The sequence below is a fragment of the Pezoporus wallicus genome, unplaced genomic scaffold (genome assembly GCF_028554395.1).
Source record: "Pezoporus wallicus isolate ANWC-B61680 ecotype Strahan unplaced genomic scaffold, APGP_CSIRO_Pwel_v1 contig_2384, whole genome shotgun sequence".
Taxonomy (NCBI): domain Eukaryota; kingdom Metazoa; phylum Chordata; class Aves; order Psittaciformes; family Psittacidae; genus Pezoporus; species Pezoporus wallicus.
Window position 1 is genome coordinate 3,585,878 of NW_026640488.1, and position 26,346 is coordinate 3,612,223.

The 26,346-nt window shown below is 37.1% G+C and overlaps 1 protein-coding gene across 3 annotated transcripts in view; it reads left to right on the forward strand.

The window, feature by feature from the left end:
- Positions 1-23,191: 23,191 nt before the first annotated feature.
- RXFP1 (relaxin family peptide receptor 1) overlaps positions 23,192-26,346 on the forward strand; it is a 45,449-nt gene continuing 42,294 nt past the window's right edge. For 2 of the 3 annotated variants that reach the window (XM_057419103.1, XM_057419105.1), the window contains exon 1: positions 23,221-23,568. In XM_057419103.1, the coding sequence (XP_057275086.1) occupies positions 23,520-23,568 (49 nt within the window). In that variant the 5' untranslated portion in view covers positions 23,221-23,519. Of the gene's footprint in view, positions 23,569-26,346 lie in introns of all 3 variants that reach the window. The other variant, XM_057419107.1, reaches the window with a different exon arrangement.

A 26,346-nucleotide genomic window follows, 5' to 3' on the forward strand; every position in this document is an offset into this window, starting at 1 on the left:
CTAGTCTGGACCCTCTGCTAATGGTTCTCTATCCTTAGTCATCCAACAAACAGCAAACCAGCTTGCTAGAGAGTGCTTTTTATTTTACCTTCTGAACTAGGGTGAATTTTGGAGTGAATATTGATTTTTACATGCCTAAATCCCACTTTCAAAATTCTGTACTGGGGGGGACCACAAAAGGTCTAGATTCTAAATCCATTTATTCTTACTGTGCTGGCTTTATCCTGCATTTTAAATCATTGTGCTAAAATGCAGCTGCTGAGGCATACAGTTTTTAATACTAAGCTTTCCCATCTTTTCAATAGGGTTGGGGGAAAAAGAAGAGAAAATTAAATAGTTATCTTCAAAGCACACCTTGTACAGAGCCAATATGTGACCTGAAACCTACTTTTGGGGAGTTGATGAATAAAAATTGCATCATTTATTAATATCTATTGCTTATAATAAAAGTCATTGAATTATATAAGGAGATATATGCAAATAGAGAATAAAATGACAGCATTTGGTATGTAGACATTGTCTTAACGTTGTTTTATGACCTGAAATCATGGTATTACCACTGCCCCATATGCCTAACTAGAAACATGCGAACAGCTCTGTAATACTTGAAGAATTCAGGACTTAAGGAACCAAATAAACATTAGAATGTACATTATGCAAAAATATTTTCAAATGTTTGTTGCAGCTCCCCATCTTTGTTAGCAGAGACATACTGTTAAGTGCTGACAGGCTAGACTTAGAAGCTGAAAGGAAATGAATGCCAGGACAGAAAAATGTTGCATCTTTTTTGTCCCAACCGTAATAAAGCAATCAGTGAGGATATAATTCTTCGAAATATGATTATACCTTTTCTCTGGAGTCAGTTGAGTTCATTCAGATGAACCTTTCATTCTAAGCTTGCCTTTAATGTGCCTGAATACTTTTGGCTGAGGAGCTTGGTATTCTGTTCACTCTTGCACCAAAATAAAGCATAAATCATAACTGTCTCTTTATACTGGAAGTCTTCATGACTTATAACTTATATATATATAGCAGATGTAAGTGCTAAATGATATTCAAGGTGCCAAATGGCATTGAAGTGTGGTGTGTCTCAATCAGCACACCTGACAGAGACAGTAGTATGAATCTCACGCTGCAATTTCTTGGTCAACTTCACAGACTCATGTAGACATCTGACCACCATTATAAAAGTTACCATAACTGAGGCTGCCATTTTAGTGTACAAGCAAACCCTTTGTTAATTACAGGTGCCTTTCTCAGTCCCAGGACCAAAAACTGCATACTTCAGAGCACTCCACATGCTTGTGCGATATACAAGAAACTAGCAAAAAATCTGTTTGTTTGCGTTTGGGTTTTTTTTTTCCCTCTGGATGTAAGAACAAAGGAGAAGGAGGAAATATAGTTTGGAAATTTAAGGATTTTAAGTCTTAGTGTAGATAGGAAAAGGTTCTTGCTTGAAGGATACTTTCTACATGGCTAGTGCGGTAGAGAGTCCAGCGCAGGGCAACAAAGATGATTAAGGGAGTGGAGCATCTCCCTTATGAGGAAAGACTGAGGGAGCTGGGTCTCTATAGTTTGGAGGAGACCGAGGGGTGACCTTATAAGTGTCTATAAATATATAAAGGGGGAGTGTCACGAGGACGGAGCCAGGCTCTACTCAGTGGCAAACAATGATAGGACAAGGGGTAATGGGTACAAACTGGAACACAAGAGGTTCCACTTAAACTTGAGAAGAAACTTCTTCTCAGTGAGGGTGACGGAACACTGGAACAGGCTGCCCAGGGAGGTTGTGGAGTCTCCTTCCCTGGAGACATTCAAAACCCGCCTGGACACATTCCTGTGTAACATTATCTAGGTGTTCCTGCTCCGGCAGGGGGATTGGACTAGATGATCTTTCGAGGTCCCTTCCAATCTCTAGCGTACTGTGATACTGTGTGATCACTGAAAACAAAGATGAGTCCTATTCAGCTAGCCTGACAAGATGTTAATCCATTTGTGTGCTGACAAGGAAAATAAAAAACTGAGTCCATTATCAACAAAGGAAATACTATGGAAAGAAAAAGGTGGAACAAGCTGAGAAAATAAGAGAAGGTGTCTGTGTAAGCTAATCTTATTGAGTATGCTCTTACAACTGAGAAAGGGATTTCATTGGTTTAGGGGAAGTTTGCACTAATTAAACAATGTTGCTGTTCACTGAAAATGATGTTGTGTCCCCAGAAGTAAAAAGAGAAAGCTTATGGGTAAGGCTAAGTGATGCTCACGAGTGCAAGAAACTTCCTAGCAGGTAGCTAGAGATTCAGGGGAAAATGGAAAGGGCAGGGTTTTTTTATCTTGTCTGATTTCAGTCCCTTGAGTTAGTCAGAAAAGGTTCAGAGGCATTAAACAGAATTTCTTGGATAAGCAAGTGGAAGGAGCTTTACTGTTCCTGGCCAAACTTCATGCTAGTTATAATAAAAAGTTTGGGTGCTGAAAATCTCTGACCAGTTTAGTGAGAAGGTTATGATGACCCATTAAGGAAAAGTTTTGCAAGTCTGTCTGCTCAAATCATTGAACTGTTTATTTCTGTTCTCTTTGCTTTTAATGATATATTAACATATTCTATAGCACTGTGGGATCTGTATTTTTCACGTGCTACTTCAGTGAAGTGATTTAAGGGAATGTCTGAAATTAAAATTCCTGTGTAAATCAATAACCTTCATCTCCTGTGCCTTTATATAAATTAAATTATTAAATAAACAGAATATACATTGAGATGTGGCAAAACCAAGGATAGGACTAACTTACAGATGGGTAGTTCATAAGTTCAAACCAGAAGTCTTCCTGTTCACATGTTATTATAACAAGCTTTGAACGTATAGTGTCTATATGTAAAGTTGCCCATGGCTGAGTTGCGATACAGGAAATCAGTCTTCTTTCCTTCTTTCTCTTTGAAGCCATGTTTAGGTGTTGGATTATTAACTCTTTCTCATTACCAGTGTTTCATACACTAATAAGCTATGTTGCCTTAAAATTAATGGAACCGTCTGGTACAACAAACATACATATTATTGCTATAAAAATTACTGATTTGGGATAATTGTGACCATTCTTTCAATAGACCAAGATAGTATCTTCCAGAAAAGGTATTCATCATTGCTATTCACCAGTGAGGTATGGGGAGGAAACCAAAGCACCTCAGCTAAATAAAATAACAAATGTGGTTTTGATAGCTATCACTGGACCTATCACAAGCATATCTCTGTGACATAGTGTAGGTGTGTGAAAAAAATACTCCTTTGGAAAACATGTGCTCCTTTTATTCTAATAACTTACAAAGAATAACCTTATTAGGTATCTTCTACGATATGTAAATTTGTCTAGCAAAATGTAAATATATGAGTATCTTCTAACAGGATTCTGAAACATGGCTCGAATTTTTGTTACCTTAAGTAGATGGTAGAAAAAAAGTTGGTGTGACCATCAACCATAAGTACAAGCCTTTGAGGTTGATCTTTCTGTGTACTGATCCTAGTGGCTCTTCTGCAAAATGCATGTTACCTCCTGCGCAAGTTTTAGGGAGTAGTGTGGGAGATCAATTTTCTTAACTCTGTATGAACCAGCTGCTACTTGCCATCATGAATGCAATAAGCACAATTTTACTAAGGACCCACGTCCGTATTCCCTATTCAGCCGATGGTGGCCAAGTAATCTTACAGGAACAAAGACTTCTTGAGGATGCAGTTACATTACTATATAAAATGTTAGGTGAAAAGTGTAGGTATCTACTAGAGTCAAAATGAAATGCTTTTAAAAGCATCAGCCACCGTTCAGATATCAGACAAAGAAAATATAGCAAAGTTAATAAAAATTAATGTAATTACTTCAGATTTAACAGCATTCAAACAAAGACAAACAATGCAATTATCAGATGTTCAATATTCCTGGTTCATAATCTTTCATTTTAATTAATCTCTGTTACCATAAATTACTCTGTTTAAAGTACATTCTGCTGTAAGACATTGTGCATTAAACACTTATTATATATCTAAAACTAGGAGATAGCCTCTAAAGCACATGAATGGACACTAATGACAAAGCAACCACTGTCCAGACAATACAATACAAAAACTATTGCAAGGAATGCCAGGATCACACTGAAAAATACTGATCAGGAAATGGTTTCCTTCAGTCCTTTCCCTTGCTGACAGTTGCCAATATAATTATTCTTCCCCAATGGCTTTGTTTTACATGTAAGTAAACAAGAGGCGTGCAAAAAGCGGTCTAAAAAGGCCTTGCTTTTTAATGCCTTAACTTTGTATTGAAGTCCTACATGGATTTGGGATTTTGCATCCTTTGTTTTGTGTCTCCTGTGTGGTCTGAGATTATTTAATTACTTCTATGTCAAGGCAAGGATATGTTGCTGTTATTTAACATACGTTTTCAACTAAGCACAAGAGTACTGTATTTTAGGCCTCTGGCATACTCAACATTTGAAGACAACTCTTAGGGTAGGTGTCATCTTTCTAGACATTAACCTCACTGCCCAGATTAAAAAAATGTTAAGTTAGCTTAATAGCATGGACTTTTACTCAAATAATAATAAGAAGAAGTAGAGGTTTTAATTTTTTACCATAAGTATTGAAATTTTTAGGAATGGAAAAGGAATAGGATTGTGAAATTCAAGTAAAGTTAAAAAAAAAATAGAAAAGTTTACATTTATTTTGAAGATAAATTGCATTAAAAGGATATTTTTCTTGCTATTTTTTAATCAGTGTGCGGTAGATATTTGTATCAAATAGTCTGTGAAAATGAATTTAACATTTTTAAAGTGATTAGTATTTAGCATGAGATGCTGATTTTCTTTTTTTTTACCAATGCTAGTTAATATTTTATTTCAGATTTAGTATAACTTTCCATAAACCGTATTGTCAGTGTTTTTTATTGTGATAACAGGCTCAAACATTGTATTCTTTATTTATGAAACCACTAAATATTCTGTGATTCCCTGTTAAACTATATGATTTCATTTTGTCGTGGTTTAAACCCAGTCAGGCAATTTGTTCACTCACTTCCCCCCCTTTCTTGTCCTCCCCCTGCTCCCGGAGGGACAGAGAGGAGAATCGAAAAGAATGCAACTCCCACAGGTTGAGATAAGAACAGTTTAGTAACTAAGGTATAACACAGATCACTACTGCTACCGCCAATGATAATAATGATAAAGGAAATAACAAGGGAAGAGAATACAACACCTCACCACCAGCCGACAGATAACTCGCCCCCCTCAGCCCGACCAAGCACCGGCCGATACCTCCTCCAACCCTGCAGTCTCCCAGCCCTTCCGGCTAACTCCCAGTTACATCCTGGGCATGACGTGCTGTGGTATGGAATACCTCTTTGGTCAGTTTGGGTCAGGTGTCCTGTCTCTGCTTCCTCCTGGCTTCCCCTCCCCCCTGGCAGAGCATGAGGCTCACAAAGTCCTTGGCCAAACAAAAACATCCTTGTTATCAGCTCTGTTCCCAGGCCGAAAATCAAAACACTGCACTGCACCAGCTACCAAGAAGGGGAAAAATGACTGCTACTGCCGAACCCATGACACATTTATATTTATTTATTTATTTAAATGCTAAAAGCCTGGAACAACCTTAAAGTGCTTGGAATCTTTTTCTCTCACTTTTTCTAGTGTGAGCAGAGTAGTCATGTAGCCCATGGAGCTACTACCACTATGCCCAGCAGATGAATCTAACATAGGGATTTGAATCACAGCCCTCAAAAGAGAATCATGGTGAATTGATTTTTGATCAATAAGAAAATCTATTGAATATGTGGAGGCAGAAAGAAAGTATATTAATTAAGAAGATCCTGTAATCTTGTACCAAGGAGTCTTTCATTGTTTCCTTAGGATAATTATTATTATGACATTTTAAAAGAAAATAAACCTAAAGGGAAATTCATTAACTCTTTATAATATTGGATGGTTATCATTCTAGAAAGACAGCAAAACAAAATCAAAGGTTATGTCATATCTCTGCCAGAAACAGAGTATATTTAGCTATGTAAGTCTAAGTCCATTAAGTCTGGAAAAATTATGAATGGATCAATAAACACCGATTGCTCATCCCTATCAGTGCTGTCTGTCCAGTATACCTGAAAGAGAGACAATACAGTGATTTTTCTTGATGGTTTTTCCTCAGTCTTAGAATGAATTTTCTGAGGAAAATGTTTGCCCAGGACCGTGCTGGGTCTTTTAAAGAGTCCAAAATGAATCTATTTTTTCCAGTTCTGCAATTTTGTATTATTGCAAATCTATGTGCTAGCTAGAATTTCATGCTGCCAAATCTGATTACAGGATTGAAGTCATAATTGTTTAACTTTCCTCACAGAAGTATTGCATAAGATGTAATATTATTCATTCATCTATCTCTTGCACTTAAATTGTGTATTCCACAAAAAGAGAAAAAAAGAAAAAATTCAAATCTCCAGAATATCCAGAGAACTCACTATAGCTCTTTAAGCTAAAAATCTCCACTGCTATGTCACAGTAGTTCATGGCATTTTTCACCTGCAGACCCAAACATTATTTCAAGCAAACCCTAATACTACTGCTATGGCAGGTTATCATGTGAAGTGTTTGCCACCAGTTTGAGTCACTCCTCCTTTCCCCTGCTTTTCTTTCTCTTCATTTACACAGGGAAACCCAACAAGCAACCGAATAGCAAACTAACACAAAACACGTGCACCTGCTCAGAGTGGCTTTTGCACAGGTCCTGGAGGAGACTGCATTTGTTGTGAGAAATAGGTCATGCCAGGACATATGTTGCACTGTTGAGGACACACAAAGAGGGACATCTGCCTGGGAGACTCTGCTCCATCTCTTCCTAGGTAGCCACTAAGGCAGTTTTCCCTTTCTCTTTTCTTTTTCCTTTGTCCTTTGTTTCTTCCTCCCCCCCCCCCCCCAAAATAGGTTTTCACCATTACAATCTGAGTGTATAATCAGCCATGATCCCTCCAATTAGTCTTTCTGCACCTAAGCCTGTATAAGAAACAAATAAGAACACATTGTGATCACTCTTTAAAAATCCATCTTGACATCCCCTAGGACTAGTCTAACTACAACAGCATGATACTTTCACTGGCAAGTGGTATCTTGATGTTAAACTAATTTTTTATATTCAGATGTACTCTGAGGATGACGTTTTCTTTCCGTGAGTTATATTACATCTCTGCTATTTTAACCATCATTTTTTACTTGTTATGTAGGTACCATGATTAACAGCTAGAAATGCAATGCAAAAAGTGCTTACACAGCATGAAAATATGATTGCATACAATCCCATATATCATGTAAAGCAGCATATTTCAGGGTAACCAAGCATGTTTCTCTTACTCTTTATTAATAATTTCTCTCTGAGTCTAAACAAGAATCAAAGTAATATTCAAAATACAAACAATTCAGAGGAACAATATTAAATAAAAATTATGTGTTGCTTTTATCAAAGTATAGAGACTTAACTTTATAAACTTGAATATTATTTATTATGCTTTTATTTTTCTTAATGGACTTTCTCACTGTGGGAATGAAACCACACAGATGCAATTAGAGAACGATTGAGTTGGAAGCAGGTAAAGTTATATGCCCTCAGCAGCCAGTTATTCTTGAAAAGCAAATTTAAACCAAAGCATAGTTGTTCTCATGTTTTTATTACGAACTGTTAAAATAATTGTGTACACCCAAATATTTTACAACCCAAACTTGAATAAGTTATATTACTGAATGCATATTTAGAAAAGAGCTTTGAAGATAACTCAGTTGAATTTTTTCCAAGAAATATGCTTGATTTAAAGGTAGTTCTGGGCAAGAGTGTGTATGGTTTCCAACACAAGGAGACTATAATGTATCATACTTGCTAAGCAGGAATTCTTTTTTCAGGAAAACACATCTGGCATGTAAGAAAGGCTGCAATAGGTGGAGAGAAGAAAAAAAAAGAAACATGATAGGAATGCCAAGATGTTTGTTTTCACAAAATAGGTTAACTCAAGCCAAATTAAAAGCAGTCTGGCAGACTTAATGTGCGACATTAGAAAGAGCATTTGGTGAGTATGAGTAAAAATGTAAACATAGTTAAATTTTACTTTGCACTCTTCAGCAGTCTGCAGTATTTTACAATGGCTGTCTAGAGCTTCTGGGTGTGCATATATAGAAGCTAAATACTCTACCACAGCTCACTATAGTCAGTTTATCTTCTCAAAAGAAGAAACTTTGAATAATCCTTTTAAACTCCACACTATACACAGAAACACGAGGTTCCTATGGCAGATACCTAGATTAGGTGCAGATATCTAGATTAGGTGCCTAAAACTGGAGTATTTGAATTATCTTTCTCAGTTTCATTAATTTGCATTAGCTTTTTTTGAGAGAACGAGCTATTGACACAAGTCACCACAAAGAAGTAATTGTCTGTTTCTATGCATGAGTAACCAAGCATGCAAAGTCTGCTACCCACATTTTTTGGCTTGGCTGGATTTCTTGCCAGATCAAATTGTCTAGATAAAACACTTAAATAGACCTAGTATCTTTACTTTGGAAAAATCCAGATTTAGAGCCCAGTCAGGATTGTATGACTCAATTTCACCTCTAGTTTCTGTATAGTAGAGTTAGGAAGCCTTCTAGATTTTGCTGCCTAAATCTTACAGGGCAATTGAGTTTCCCCTGATAACCTTAGTCACAGAAATTATGGCAGAAGCACATATAAGCTTCATAGGCGTGGTGTGTGAAGAGGTCATTTTATGTTATTTTTGTGCTGGGTCTGAGCCCGAGATCTCTTTAGAAGTGTCTTGTGAGAGCAGTCCAGCTTTTTTTGACTGTTTCTTGAAGAAGTTACTATTAAAGTAGACAGCAAGGATGCAGACATGAAATATATGAAGGAATGTTGAATGTAGTGATTTCTAGTTTAACACCATGCATAAACTTGCATTTCTCTAGCAGGACAAACCTAATGGCTGTCCTGTCATCTCTCAAATCAAGAACACTTACTCACTATCTGTGTTCCAGAACTTACACTCAGTTAGGAAGCTGCATGACATTTAGAATCCCAGCACTATGGCCAGACCTGTTGCACCACCTGCAATTGTTTTTAGACTCTTACTGGGAGGGGAAGACCTGGATCTGTCTAAGATAGCATACATTAACTGGCTAAATGCCTCCTCTAAGGAGACCAACAAATGTAGTGACTGTAAAAGAAGCTTCATGCAGATGCCATGGAAAATTCACTGCACTGTTATGAAAACCCCTGAACAGTCCACAACAGTAAAGGTCTGAGGAAACCTAGCATATGAGTATTGGCAAATGTTTCCTGTATGACTGTGGCATGCTGCTTCTTCCACAGTGTCTGTGTTCCCATCGTAAGTGAGCCTAGGAAACCAGTATCCAATATAATAAAACAGGTTTTATGTCCCAGGGTGGCAAAGGAAATGAGATACGCAGCACACAATCACTGTCCATGCCACATGGGGAGATTCTGAATGATCAGCCACCGTGTCACATGCCATTTTGCTGATTTTGGAATACAGCAAAACACGTTGTACTAATATGCTTCAAAGCTTTAAAATGCCTGCTGATTGTATTTTTTATGACCCTACAGAGAGGGAACTGCTAATCTGTATGGGGCATATTGTATCTGGTTAATTTGATAGACCATGTTGAAGAGAAGCTCATGTCTTTGCCGAATAAAATTGCAATTTAAATGTAACTCTCTGCTTGTTAGTCTAGAAAAGTAGAGTCCCATTTAATTGGCTTGCATTGATTGTTTGCAACTGCTTATTAGTTTAATACAGTGTTTTGACAAAACTGTAGCTTTTTCCTTCCTTTCAAATAAATGGAAAGAGAGGTTCCTACTGACACAGAATTCTGTTCAATCTCAGTTCCCCAATATATGGATGTAAGAAAGATGTGTTTATAACCTCTGAAATTTGCTGTTTTTTTTTAAACTGTACACGAAAGTGGAGCCTGAAAAATGAAAACGTGGAGACTGACAGAAGAGCATTACTTTTTTCTTCTTTGTGTACTGCTTGATCTGTCTGTGTCCTAAGGAAGTACTAAAGATTTTGAACACAGATGAGAGTGGTGCACCAAAAGAACGAGTGAATGGCAGTCTGCAATATCCCTTACAGGCAATTAAGTATTTATAAAGGGTTATGTACTACACTGAAGACAAATAGGTTAGTTCTATCTGCATAGACGTTTTGCAAACCTGCTGACCATTGTTAGTGTTAGCGTTCAAGTAAAAATTGCCTTGCCAACTTACTAAGCAACTAAATAGTCTACAAATAGAACCTGCCAAAGTGGGGGAAGAGAGAAAACAAACATAAAACTGATGAAATAAGTGCCACTTGATTGCTTGGACTTCATCTGGTCTCATTTTCAAGAACCCCTGACAAAAAGAAAAGACAAAATCTGACTGGTCTGAATATTGCCACTGGTTTGTCTCAGGAAGAGCTACAATACTCAAGAGCTTTGCTGAAAAGACAAGGGTCTGTTGACTGTTTCCAAGGAAAGAATCCACTCCCTTGAAGTTACAAGCTCTGACTTTACTAGTGCTCAGTAACTCCTTCATTACGGTGTCATTGCACAACCTTTATATTTAAGTCTTTGAGGTATACACAAAGGAAAAGACACTTGCTACCACAGTAGTAGTCTGGTTAATAGGGGCTGTAAGAGCTCTTATCATGGTAATTTCTCCTTCAAAGCAAATTTTCAGTCTCGCTATTGACTTGATTAAAGTTGTTTGTTCTATTTTTACATCAGCCTTCCTGCTGGCTCCACGTAAATTGCACATTCACACCTAAAGGTGCCCCACTCTTTTCTTCATCTCTTGTTCACACTTTTAATTGACATCTCTTTTGAGTTATAGAGTAGCAGTACCCACCAAGTTATTATGTGGACTGTACTATATTTTAGCTTATTGTATATGAAACTTGCACTTTTATACACTGGGTTGGATTTTTGCTGAAAAGGATTTTGAAAGTCCACATTAAAAGATACGGAGGCTTTTGGGGTAGCATTATTATGGTTTCATTCTTTGAAATAAAGAAGCAGGGTTCTTCCAAATTCTCAGTAGCATCTACACAGCATCTTTGCATATATGGGTTTATATATTATATATATATATAGATAATATATTAAATAACTATATATTCATACTTGACATTTCAGGCTTTTATAAGTCTGTTATAATCTAAATAAAATATCCACATTGTAGGCGGAAAGTAGTCAAACTCTGATCAGGTAATAAGCAATAAATGTGTATTCTCTATTCTGAGCTGCAGTCTAGGGCTCCTGTGTGGCATCATGGTCCCAGATAAAAATCATACTGCTGCCACTGTTTGCCATGGGGGCAAATGAGACAAATTTCACACGTTCTAAATCCACAAGCAATAGCTGTAGGGAAAAGGGAATATAGCATGCATCATTCTACAGAAATTTCCCCAAAATGAGCCCAAATTATACGTGTGTTGACTAAAGCATGGTTTATGTATTTTATGTAAAAGGTTTATATATCTTCCTATGGTCATTTATTAGACTTATTAATTATCCTCATTATTAGAAAACCATGTATTATTTCTTGTTTGCACTTTCAGGCAAGGCTTTCAGCTCTTAATTGTTGCTTCATATTACCTCTTTCTTTGTTATATTAAATAGGCCATTGGTAACCAGCAAAATTAACTGTGATGGAAAGTCAGGTCAAGTTACTTTCTGATCTCTATTTTGAGAAACTAGAAAGAATGACTCACTAAGATCTTTAATTTTTTTTTAGCATGTTCTCAGCATATTTTCCTCATTTTTAACACCCTTTTACACAAGTATCAATTTATACAAACCATCAGGAAAGTAGGCCAAGTATTTATGCACTTGCCTGTTTCCAGAGATAATCATTAACCTCTCTGATTGACATAACCAGATGCTCAAGGCACTTTAGGGTGAAGATCACCAGGCCAGGACAGTAGGAAAATTCTACTTATTTATGTATGCCCCAAAATGTTCTTTACCTTCTTGACCCTTTTTGTTGCTTTTATATTGGCCACCTGATCACCTTGAACTTCTGAGTGAAAACATCTAGATAAAGAGCATTAAACACTCTGTAGCGCAATTATGCTAAATAGCTCTCACAATACTTTTATCAGTAAGCACAGACCCGGCCCTATCCTTTCTTTTTAAATAAAGTGTCCAACAATTTCTTGTTCTTCTTGATGTCCCTTGCTAGTTGTATCTTGTTTTGTCCTTTTGGTTATCTGATTCTGACCAGCATGCCTGAGCTATACCTTTGTACTCATCTTCAGCAATCTGATTCTATTTCCATTTCTAGTACAGTCCCTTCTTGTATTAGAGTGCAACAAAAAGTTACTCATTAAACCCAGCTGATTCATTATTACTCTGCCTTTGTTCCCCACAGAATAATATTGTTTACACTTTCATTCTAAGTACTACATCCCTAAGGGGTTGCCAGATTTCTTCAGCTTTTTCTTTTAGATCAGTATTCCAGAAGAGTTCACCTATGAAACCTCTGATTTATGAAGTCTGCTTTTTGAAGCCTGGTATTTTTATTTTCTACTGCACCAGCTTTTGAAGCCAAAGTTTTCCTGCAGCTGTATTTTCTCCAAACATGTCAAAAGTTTCAGCCCATTTTTGGTTTTGTTAAATTACATGTGAATGCTATAAAGAAGCAATAACAACTGAGTGCATGTAATAAGCATACAGGGAACAATGACTGGCAAAAGAAAGCAGCTTGTCAAAGTATTTTGTGGTATTTTTTATTCCACCTCTTCAGGAAATAAACAGGAGAGGGAAACTTGTCCCAAAGGAAAAACTGCGTGTCATTGCAGCGGAGTTGCCACATTTAAAAAAGCGCATGCAATAGTACACATGGCTAACGCTACATGGACCAAACTAAATTGGAATCTTACTCCAAAAGAAAAACAAAATTAATTTAAAGCAAAATAACATCCCACCTAATGACTTTTCATGAGCCATGCATGAAGAAAATCTCTCAGAAAAATAGTCTTGAGTTCTTTTTGTAAAAATTACTCAGACATATCTTGCTTCATGATGAACAGACTTGACAGTTAAATGTATTCCACAGAAAGAGAAAGCGCAGATACCTCATGTAATATCTTGAACCTTCATTTATATGAGCAGGTTTTGAAAACTTGAGAATAAGTGCTAAAATTCTGAATTTCTCTTCCCTGGTTACTGTCTTGTACATACACACAAAGTCCAGGCACAAGTTCCTAGAATTTGCAACAATTACCAAGAAGAGCCTTCAAAACTGTATTTAATGTTTGACAATCTCGCCCCTCATTCATGTGTAAGAATTTTGATGATATAATACTTTATTTCCTTTATTTAAGGTTGATATTAATAAAAATACTTGAATTTCCCAATCCAAGTCTTATTGCATTTGAGATGTTTCAGAAACTGAATGCATTTGTAAAGTTATATACTTAGAGGATAGGGAACTATTTCCAAAATTAAAAATGAAAAGAAATGATAAGTGTGAGCCAGACAATAAGATGGGACTGACTGGCATCCTATAGCAGTGCATTTCTAGAGCAGTAGCACGGTGTCTTGGGCTGTTTCCTTTCAAAGTAATAAGCTTCATGAGGCTGCAGGATGATTGAACTTAAGTCAACTCGCATCCCCAGCTTCAACACAGAGGTATTATTGTTAGCAGCAAAGAAAATGCTATAACAATTTGTGGTTTATAGAGGGCCATTTCCAAGTGCTGCCTGCATTCCTAGAATCAGATAATAGATAAGATTATCAGTGTAACACTTGCAGATGTCTCGGAAAAGGATTTCTCTATCTGTGCTGAAAAATAGAATCATTAATTCCTACTGGTCAGCTGCTCACAATGAGGAGAAGCAGCTCATTAAAGTGTCATCCTAATTCTTACTACTTTCAAATTTTTTTGTGTTGTCCATTCCATGCAAGATTTTTTTTTTTTAATCAGTTATGATGACCACTGGAAAAAGAGACCAAGGCATTAAACTAAATGCAGGCCAGAATATAGGGGAAAATAATGAACTTTCAATCAGACCTTGAAAAAATATGGTATATTGCATATTATTCTGAAAATTAACTTCCATATTTAATATTTTTTACTTCTTTTTTAACCTATTCTGTTCTATAAAGAAGTAGAATAAAGGAACAATTTTATAGCAAAGGTCATATAGAAATAAATTAATCATCACACAAGAACTCCTTAAAACCTTTCCCTCAGAAACCTTTCTTTTGACAAGTGAAAAGGTGTTATTCTCTCCTCTTTGTTGTTCTTATGTTGTTCTGAAATATAATTGTTCTTGGCTTATATGCTTTTGTAAGTAAAGAACAGTATGAAGCATGTTCTGCAACGTTCTCAGCCATGAAAGAAGAAACTGTTGATTTTCAGGAGCTGTGCTCATGCTTCTTAAACATGCTTTAATAACCATATTTAAAGAGAAACCTTCATCTGGATCAGCAGTTACTAATAAGAAACTAATTGGCAGCTTGCTGATGCAGGTAAAAGAAAAATTAGCAAAGTCAATGCAAGCATATTGTGCTGCTTATCTCAAGAAATTAACCACTGACTTGGTACCTAGGCATGGGGTGTACTGCACACAGAAAACAGAGAGATGGTATTTGGCCAGTACACAGGAGTGCAATGTATTGCCCTTGTATTTCCCAGCATCCAGAACTGCTGGACAAGGGGTGTGGAGGCATGCAACCCTGCCTAGACCTTCTGGAGACCACTGATGGCCGTGTTGCCTTTGACTTTACTAATCAACTGCTGACGTTATCAGGCTCCACAGCAAGTTGAGTGCCTGCTGGGTAAAGGATTTGTGCTGAAAGCAAATGCCCAGGCCCTGACCAGGCCATGCTAACTGACCAGGACACACAAAACTGCTGGATATAAGATGAGAAACTGTTGACTGCTCTCTCCAGTCCCAGGGCAGGATGGTCTACAAGGCACTTCATTCTCCTCAGCATTTCCTAATGGCCACATCAGGAGGGTCCCTGCCTCAAAGGATGCCATTTTTACCTGCTTTTTTTTCCCCAAGTCTTTCACATGGCTGTGAAGTCCAAAAGGTTGCAGTGGCAAAAAGGTGGTCACTAATTCTACAGTGGTTATAAGGATACAGCATCAGCTATGACAAAATGTATTAATGGAGTTGATAAAATGCAGACAGTAGCTCACATGACATCCAAAGACGCTGCTTTAAGTTGTGTAAACTCACTTAAACTAGCTTTGTGTTAACCAGGGTAAGTATTACTGCACTGTGGCCTTGGGAAGACATCCTAAAACCCTGACTAGTTTTGCGCTTCAAAGTATAACTGTTGTCAGTCGCAGCATCACTAAAATCTAGCTGAATTTTAAACAGGTACAAGTTTGTGTGGATTCCCACCACATTTTTAAATCACAGATTACAAATACTTATTTAAAAGATGCTAATTTCCAACCTTGTCCTGGAAGGACGCCAATGTACCTCTAGCTCTGCTGAATGTTGATGGTCCTTACACTGAATGCCTTCTGCCTAGGTTTTTAGATTTATACCCTATATTACTGGAATTCATTTTTTTATTCTCAGACTATTTCAGCACACAGTTATTATCTTTTATAATTAAAAAATTGTTTTCTATATTGATAAATACAGCTCTGTAGCAAGCCAACACTACAACCAAGGCATCTAAATGATGCCTGAATAAAGCATGCATAGATCAGAAATACAATAATTGTTGCTGCTTAGAATTCTACCCATCAGATCCTATTGAATTTTTTTAACATTTAGGGCAATTTTTGTAATTGTCAAAACCAGTATAATGTCTGTTAATCTGTATTTCCTCAGAGGCTTGAAGATCAAAGCAAATGGGTAGAAATGTAGATAATGAAAAAATCTACATTAAATTGTGTGAGATCGAAACCTGGAAAAATTTACCATATCTCTTATTTTTAAGCAAGCAATGAGGGCTGAAGGTAAAAAGGACATCCGATTGTCAAAATAACATAGCATCTATACGAGTAAAATTCCTGCTAAATTGTATCTTCCAGACCACAGGATTCAGTTTATTATCTTCAGGTTAAAGCACCTCTAAGTTTCATTTCACTTCAACAGGCTCTAAAAACTAGATTCATCTGCCTGAGCCCTCTGAAGACTTGATTTCAGAGCACACCCGTATACCAATATAGGGTCAGTCTCCAGACAAAGCATAATGATTGCCCCTGCTGTTTCTTTAGCATAAGTGTGTGTCAGCACCAAGCAGTACTGATTGTATTGCCTCCTTTCATGTCATAGCCTAGTGTTTAAAGCTTTTGAGCAGAATGTGGAAGATTTCATTCAATTTTGTCGTACCTTACAGGGGCACACAAGGGATCAAGGGGAAAAGAATTAACAGTTTCTTTTACTGAAGCTACATTCCTGACAAAAAATAATCCGAGATTGAGCCAGAAAGAAAGCGCAAGGTACAGCATGCCACTGCAATGCTAGTGACTTGAGCACTTGTCTAGGAATTTTGTCTTATTATTCCTACCACAATGATATTTGCTAGAATTAACATGGAGATCATCCTGTGATAAAATACGGAAACAGCCCAAATGCTTTTTTAAAGTTACCTCACTATCTGTTAAGATTATACTGAATATTCTTAATGATATTAGTACATTCAAGATCATGAGGAAAAAATATGAAATGGAGAAGAACATTTTTATAATGTTAGTTAGCCAAACACTGGGGAAAAAAGCCCAAATATTTTTACTTGAAGTGTTGATTTTTTTTTTTAACTTATAAAGCCTTTAAAGCCTTGTAGACTTGGCAATTTCAGCTGTATTTTAAAATCAGAAAAAAGAATAAACCTGGAGATTCTAAATTCCTATGGCTTCACCATGCAGTCTGCACAGTCACTTTGAAAATGTTTTCTCATATCACTCCCAGTGCTATAGAACTGCATGATTAATATTGAAATCAATTCCTCGTTTTAGCTCAAGCTGCTCATAGAAAGGCTGATTTATTTCATGTACAATTTAGTTGGAGGAAAGGAAGAAAAGCTTACCTAAATAAAAAAAAAACAACACTGCTAATATAAGCTCCTTCATCACAGGCTATCAGCTGTTCCCAAAACCAAAATCTTTCCTAGCTCTGTCAAGCAATTTTCATTTTATGCTTCTCAAAAGCTGCAGTATTAGATGCAGATAAATGCTACATTTTCTTCACTGATTGCATTAAATGTGTATCTGCACAAGAGAAGAAATCTAAATAGCACCCTCAACAATGAACTCAAACCCTCAGTCAGTTTGGGTCCTGGATATTTACTAACATTAGGAAAATTTTATTTCACTGGTCACTTGTAATTATCTAGAGATAACCTTGGGATATCTGAATTTCAAAGTTCCCTTCCATGCTTCCTGTTCTGTTTCATGTAGGCTATTGCAAAAATACAAAATTAGAATTGTAAATTAAGGTATTACAAAAAGGCACTGGATTGAAAATCATACCTGCTTCACAAAAGACAGGTTCATTTTGCAGTTTATTTTCTTCACAACAATGAAGTGGTAAACTGCAGCTACAGATAGTCTACGAATAATATTTCAAATACATTCTTCATTTCAGTGGTTCCTACTGGTAGTGTCTTCTCATATTATGTATCTGCCCTTTAATACGCCCTGCTTCCTCATATTGCAACTCTCCTCTTCTTCCTTCTTGAGCTTGAGGGGGAATGTTTGGGATTTGAGGTTTTTGTTTTTCACTGTAGAATGTGTTTGTCCAACATGTTCTACTGGCTGTTCCTTTTCTTGAATCTCAGTTAAACATTTCCTCAGTGCAGTTTATATCTTGCAGGGAATGCTGTGGGTTCACATGTAAAGGCGTGGATGAGTAAGCAAGCTGTAAGGAATCCAGGAGTCTCTTGGAGTATGTTGAGGATAATTTCTTACGACAGCCCAACTGTATGACCATGCTGGTACCACACATCTATTTTTCTCTGACTTTGAAGTTGGCTTTGGTTGTTCTCTAACACAAAAGTTCTCATAGCTGAGTCATCAAAACACCTTGCATCCTCAAAACTTTACAAACTGCATATTTTTAGAGTTGATTTTGTCAAAGTATGACTTAATTGTCAATGATCATATGTTTGGTACCATCTCACATTAAAATGTATTACTAGTGAGCATTTTAGGAACTTCACATCTTCCAGTATTATATATTGAGCTATTCATATTTGGGAAGTTGGTCTTTTCTTCTAGAAGCTTAGGTGCTGTAAACAAAAATTGCATTCCCGAAGACAGGAAAAAGATAACATGGAAAAAGAGAATGTCATGCTGAAAAAAGAAGGATGTCATATACAATTCCTATGACATTCTCAAATGGTAAAGTAACTTACAAAAGCTATTAACATCAAGTCTATAATCATACACAATCACAGAAATACCGCTACAATCTTAATCAGTCAAAAGGCTGAAAATGGATGATTAAGGGAATATATGATTGGCAAATCTTATATGTTTGGTTATTTCAAAAGAAATGCACCGTCTACATTCCAGCAGCAGCTTTGGGTCAGGCACACCAGTGAGCTTTGCTCTGATTTAGTCAAAACACACAGCTGGAACAGACATCTGGAGAAAATCAGGGAAAATGAGGGATACAGTGAGTTTGCCCTGACTGAGGGCCTGCCTCCACACCAGGTATAGAAGGAGAGCTGAACAGGGTCACCAAAGCACAGCAGCAGAGAATATCTTTTGCATAAGCTCTTCAATGAGCTCAGAGCTTTCTAGCTACTGCTGCTTATTCACTATTGTCTGCAGTCAATCTAGTGTCTCATTTACAAACAACAGAAGTCATGTAAGGGACAGTCTGTCATCCCCGAATCCTTCCTCTGCCTGCTTTTTTCCTGTGGAAAAGTGAACCTCATTGTGTTCCTCTCTATAGCTACAGCCACAGACCTAGCAAGGCAGTTAGTACCTCTCTGCAGTTGAGAGCTGGCACTACAGCCAAACTTTATGCAATTGCTTTACATTAAAACAAGGTTGGCAGAACTGGTTTCTGTTTTGAGATGCTTGGTGGATATATGTATGTACTGAGAAGAAAAATATCATGTTCTGTCCCTGTAATAAAGCTCTCCAGGGGAGAACATTTAGCTCAGGTAATTTTTCCCAGCAGAGGAAAGTCTCCGCGCTCTCCAGGTGCAAATGCCAGTAATTCCAGCTCAGGTGCATCTGTGCTGATAAAGAGGGTCTGGAGAGGGAAGTCAGGAGGCTCTGCAGCAAAGGTGCTTGTGCAGTTAGCCTGGCCTGTTGGGCTAGGTGTCTCAGGCTTTTCAAGTTTGGGGAGGTAAATCCTATTAAATCTGTGCAATGGAGGGGAGTAATCTTTATGAAAAGATAATATCTTCTTACAGTGCTGGTTGAGTCGCAAGTGTATGAGATAGAGAAATGAACTGCAGTACAGTCTACTGTTTGGAAAGAGCTGCTGTAGGTGAAGTTTTGTTTTATCTTTCTGTGCTTAAGCTGCTTAGATGTTCTTCCATTTTTATGAAGAGGTCCTTTAGTTTGCTCCAGACTCAGGAAACCTAGATGTAGGTGTTAAATAAGAAATGTAATCTCCAAATGCAACAGTAAAATATAGGGCTCTTATTCTTAGTTGTACTGTCTGCAAAGGATAGTGACGGAGCTTTGAAAGCCGTGTAAATTAAATACAATTAAGCCAATTATGTTCTTTTGCACAGTTAAATCTTTTGGATTGTAGGACTGACATACATAATAGAGGATTTACATTTTAAATGCTATGTTCTGAAGCCTTATCTGCAGATTAATTATTCACATTGCTATAATACAAAACCTAAAGTTTGGTCATCAAATGGGTAAAAAAGTAACAGATTCACTTCTTGGAGTGCCATTTCTAAATATGAACTATATAGTCCTCATGACTGGATGGCAACATGGGCCTAGTTTTACTTTCAGCGCCTTATTCTGCCCTTCTTGTGTTTCACTAGGGCAGGAAAACTGCTGACAGTCTAGTCAGCATTTTCAGGTGAAAATCTGTTTTGCTTAATGTGCAGCTCTGGGTTATAAAATCACCACTTTCATACCTACTGTCTTGTGGGTCTTTGATCTGATACATGAAATAAAGATTCCTTGAAATATTTTTAATTAAACCAAGGGAAATTCCCACATTAGGAAAGAACAGAAATGTCTCTGAGCACTCAGTACATGGAGCAGCATGGTAACAAGTAGAGATTGTATGTGTCTGTCTGCACCACATAGACTAAAATTTAGAGATACCTTTGCTCATACCGGTGCTGAATCTGCTTGAAGCTTATCAGCTGTAACATTAAGTATGCTAGAATCAGAGTTTAAGGTAAAATATTTGTTAACCTCCAAGGGAGTAGCTGTATTTTGTAGGTAAGTAAACTTTTTTCTTGAAGTTGAAAAGGAATTCCAACATTTCTACAGTAGCAGTGATTTACAACTTAGTTCATGCTTATTCTTAATGGTGATGCATACTACTATGGTTTGGTTACTTCTATGTATTTCCTTTTATTTAGTACCTAATGTAAAATATAGGAAGAAAACCCCACAAGATGCTAAAACTTCACTAATAACACTTACGTGAAAGTGCATCATGATTGCCATTATTCAACTCTAAGCCCTGTGTAATCAATTTAGTTTCTAACCCTTTGTAATAGAAACATGAGGTGACTCTTCTCAACAACATAATAGCCATAATTATTGGGATTTAGAAAACACTTCATTAATGTCATCTATTAGTTTGCAGTGTGGGTGGCACAATGTTGGTTTAATATTTGGGAGCGGGAGGTATCCTCCACAGATCTGACAAGTAGGTACTCTTTAGGTACTCTTTAGTCCAGCACCAGATAGCTGTGACGACAAGAAATGAAATTGCGACTGTTTGGCAGTGACCACTAAAGTCAAATAGCACGTTTTTGATTGCGGTAAAGTCAGTTTAACTTGCTTATTTCTTGAAACTCAGAGGTAAACATTTGCATCATAACCCATACTACAGATTTCTGCAATGTTTTGGTGACTTCAGCTGTAGAATTGCTGTAAGTAGAAATACAAGCAAGTGCTGCATATTCTAATGCAGTCAAGCGTCTTCTCAAAGTTATTTAAAACAAAGATGTAACTCTGGTGTGTTATTTCCTCGCTGTGTAAGGAATTCCATATAAAGGCTATTCTTTTCTTGAAAAGGGAGTTCTAAATCACCAAAATATCATAGCTTTTTATGTTTTAGGCAGGAAGAAAGTACATATTCCTTTCTAATGCACAGAAGTGTTTCTTCCCAGAAGAAAAAATGCTTTCAAGTAAAGTAAGCCAAAACTATTTTTCAAAAGCTAGTAAAGTCCTGTTTAATGTTTTGTTCTAATAATGAACTTGCCTTTCCTCCTTTTCCAGCTCTGCATTCCAGAGTTCAGCAATGTGTGTTTGTAACTCTAGCTTCTTGGTTTAAGCATAATTACGCTGAGAGGATGGGCATGAAAGTGCTGCTGCTTCTTTATGTATTATTATGAATATATAAGAAATTTAGAAGATCTCAGTGGATTTTCCATAGAGCAAGTGTTCGCAGCAAAATTAATGAGTATCCTTGCTAAAGGTCCTTGAAAAAAGAGGAAGGCTGAAAATGATAACTCCCATTGGGCCAGAGCTTCAGAAAATGTATGTGGGTGGTATGTACTACATTTGGGGGTTTTGCTTGTTTACCCTGAGGTAGAAAACCTTTAGCTTTCATAGTGGGTCAGACTTCTTGAAGAAATAGGTTGGTTGGTTTATTATTATCAGGTAAATATAGCCTATTCCAACCACATATCATAAATAGAGGTGACTAAATCAGAAGAAGAAAGCCACAGAGACAACTATGCTAAAAAAAACACAAACCTTCTCTAACACATCAGTTCTACCTCATCCTGCAGTAAAGAGGTAGAGCTTTTATTTTATTTTCCCTGAAAGTATATTTCTCTTATCCTTTACATTCTTGGTGCAGTTTCTTTTCCTACCTTGGAAGCTCTTTTCAGCTCAGGCATTAGCCCTTAGGTGTTAGCTTCATTGTTGAATAGTTGTTTGAGGCAAGTGTGGCATTACTTGATATGCTCCTCACCTTATAAAAAAAAAAACTTCTATAGGTTCCTAATCCATTCTGCCTGTAGACTGTCTAGTTTTGGGGTTAACACAATAGATGCCAATATACTTCTTGGGCTTCCATAGTTAAGAATCTTGGTTTAAGCCCTTCTATATCTTTTATTTTTACATTAGAAATCATGAGACTGCCAGTTCATCATATCTATTTTATAGACAACTTTTCCATAGCAACAATGTGGACTTTACTTTTGACTATGATATAGATTTTTCCCATTCTCTGAATTCATCATTTCATGTATGAGTCCGTGCATGCACATATTTCCTTAGTCTGAGAAGCTTTTCTTCCTTAGATACCTGATGTAGCTGCTGACATGTTACCAATGCTTCCTGACCCTTGTCATGCTGGCAAGCTGTTGAACCTATCAAGCTTGTATTTGATTGGCTTTTTGTTTAAAGAAAAAATTTATCAAAATATCTGAAACTCTTTGAGGGGAGGTAAAATTAAGCTTCTTGTCTTGAGTTCATCTTAATTGGCGGACTCATTTTGAAATATATCTTGCTGTGTGGATCAGTGTTAGACTTCACAACATAAAAAAAGATTTTTAACCATATGACTATATATGTGATGGAATATACTATGATCTACTGGTCGAAGACCAGATAAGATTCTCTCAAAGTATTTAAATAAGGAGAAAAACTGTGAAAAATCTTATTCTCGTACTGTATATGTTTTGGAACATATGTTTTTTGCCCTTTCAGAATGATTTCTTTAGCATTAGTATTGAAGAGTGATTAATATCTAAAAATAGTGATATATTGTTATTGAAAATAGGTTAAATTGTGCATTTTTCTGTATTTCAGTAAGTGATCAGAATGCTACAGAGAGACTGTGATTATAAATTTCACTCCCCCTTATTTGAGAAACCACCCTTTTTTTATCTAAACTCTAACAAATATTTAGTTTCAAACACATTTGCTCAAATAAAACTATACTTTTCAGGCCTCTCACAGTATTGAGACAAGGAAAAAGAAAGGGGGAGAAGTGGGAGCAGAATGGACAGTGGAGCATTGATGTCAATTCTCTAGACCTGGCTGTGTTTTGTGCAGCAGCAGCTTTCCTTGGGGCAGATCTGTGTCCACACACACAGACCAGCCTTTGCCTACCGCAGAGTAGACCCCATTCTGTAAGGGAGAGCCTGAGGAGCCAGTGTGATCCAGGAAACTTCCGTATGTGTGTGCCAGAGAGGGGGAGAGAGGGAGACCTAGTGCAGAGGACAGTAAGGGAGGAAGGCAGGGGAGAGAAGGGAGTTTGCTTCATGCACTGCTGAAGGCTGTCAGAAGCAGACTATTCGAGCAGCGCGCTGGCTAGTGTGTGATTTAAGGGACAGCGCTCACTGACTGCATTCATTGAATTGCTGAAGGACAGATATGACATCCGAATGCTACTTCTATATGTTCTTGCTTATTGGTACCAAGGGTAAGTGTACCTGGCTCTTTTTCTTGTTTTGAACATTGCAAAGCAGATAGCTGATAAACTTCAGTTGTGGATCTTTTAAAAACTGTTATCTCAGTGTTATTTTACAGTTCTTCATGGTAATCATTCTTTGATCGAATCAAAGTGTAATGCAGTCTCTCAAGGTTACTAGTTATGTTTAGGGATTAGATTTATTTTTCCTTAATGGTTTGAGAGTTACTATGAACAGTTATGAGCTGAAATTAAAAAATAAGAAACATTTTAAACTTTGCATAAATACTTGCTGTAAATATTTAATGAAGGCACATATAGAACTGTCTCATTTCAGATGCCGTGAAATCCACATTTCAGACTCAGTAGTTTGCAGTGGTACTGTAGCTCTCAAAAAGTAGACTGTGGTCAGGTAGCAGGAATTTTTACCCTCTGATTCAGCATGATACAGCTTGCAAGATGGAGACTGAACCGAATCTAAGTTTTCTTTCGGGTGCAAATCACTTCTGTTTGGTGAGAGCCACACCTGACCTTCTGCTTACTTTAGTAATGTTTTCTTCATTTCATCTGAGTACCCTAATCTGTAAGTGCTGCTTTGGACCTGGGTAAAGCTGTCGCTGTGAAGCTGCTAATACTGATCTGTAGGCTGGGTTTTCCTAATGGCAATAATTTTCTCTAGTTGTGATTTTATGTTAAAATTTGCCTCTTTTTGTGCAATATTAATACAATAGTGAAATAGTTACCGTTTGCAATAGCGAGTGTTTTGTTAAACTAATAGGAGCATAAGGTTGAATTCTGCTACAACCTTCTGTATTGAGCAGCAGCTTGTTCTCTCTCCTGCTTTTAAATTAAACCTTTTTGTGTTTATGTGTGCTTACTCTGCTGCTTAACATAAGTTTTGTGAGGGATATTGCCCTCCTGAGGAGTTTGGGAAATAGAGCTCCACTTACAGTTATTTTTACAGTTTCAAATCTTAGTTAAATCTGGGGAAAAACTCTAAGCAGTTCTATGATGTTTGGAGGAATATGTAATATGTGAGCTGCAAGCATAAAAGAACAGTGTTATTAATTAATTTGGAATGAAGAAGGCTATGATAATGGCATCTTATCAAGCCTGTGAGCAAAGTCTGGCTTCATACACAACCATGTTATCCATGAGCAATAATCCAATATTTAAAGGTAGTACTTCAAGGTATGCAAAATAAAATCTGAAAGATTTCAACAGATTAAGCCTTTTCTATTACTGCTTTTAAACCAAAACAGTAAAATCTTGAAACATTCATACAAGATGTGCAAATCATTGTTGGTATAATTTCTACCAGGTTAAATTCATCTCAGCTGCGGAATTTATGAAACGTATCAAAATACATTAAAGCATATTACAAAACAGGATGGCAGATGAGGACTGTGAATGACTAAAGGCCTTCTAGTATTACAGTTATAATGGCCATTGGCTTTTTAGGTGTTCATTGGTTCAACATATATAGTATGTTGTAACATTTACAAGAAAATCATATGGCTCATCTATGTTGGTTAAAGAGAGAAGCAGTGCACTCACAGATTAAAGCACTGGCATGCCTGGAGTCTCTGCTGCCTACTAGTACTGTTTTCCCCTAGAAACAGTTCCTGTTTAGTGCCATTTCTCCTAACCTCAGTCAGTGCACAGTGCATAGCATCACTGCCTTTCAGAGTTTTAGCCACCCATCTGAAGCATAACCACATCTCCAAGTTGGATTTCATCTGCACAATTGATTAAACCTTTGTTCAAGATTTTATGCGAGCTGATATTAAAACAAACACTCCTGGAGTAAGTATAGCTGTACCTAGAAATTGGGTTTGTTGTTTATGGACTGCTAGAAGTTCAGCTGCAGAGTTTTGTTGAGGGAGGTTGGGTGTTTTTGTTGTGGATTTTCTTTCTACAACTCTCAGATGCTCCTAATTCTTTAAAAGTTAAAATGATAAATACCTAGCATAAAAAAACTACTCTTGCCTTACCCATCCATATCCATCCAATCTACATCTGTCTGGTTTTCCACTCACCAACTAAAGCTGCACAAAAATAACCCCAGTAGCTCTTTTATTTCACTGTGTTCCTTCAAATTCTTGATTAAATCTTTTTATATGAAAACCTTTCCTTCCAAAATCCAAATAATCAAGCTAATCCAAATAATCATGCCTTTTATGCAGCAGCAACTCTCAGCAACGACCTTACTGCTTCTTGTTGGGTTATATTATTCCAGGTAAAGGGTGTTTTTTTGAAGCAAAGCAGCATATGTACCATAGTTTTCACCAGTGCAGCAGCATCAGTTGTAACATGGACAAATGTAAATTTCTCACTCTGGTTGTTTAACTGGCAGCACTGAATGGGTAGTCAGGATAAACATCTGCCTGGGTGGCTCATGCCATTGTGAATCTAGCAGGACACACAGGCATGTGGCTGGCATTGCACTGGCTGCTGCCACATCTTGTCTCTTAGTGAAATAATCAGCTGCAACAACCATAGTATGTATTTGTGTCTTTACGGTCACTTTGATTAGCTCTCTGTGGACAAAAAACGATTTTGTCCTTCTGGACTTTGGCTAAGTGCCAGACCCTCAAACAATTCATTAATCAATCATTAGGAAAAACAGAACATTTGTATATAAAACTATTCAAACTGAATTCCAACAGAGATTTGGCAGGCTTCTCATGGAAAACAATTGTGGCTGCTGTTTTAACCCTGTATGCTCTGTGCCCCTACCTGAAGTTTTACGGTCCTATTTCTTCTTGTACCTACAGTTCCCCTTCCCTC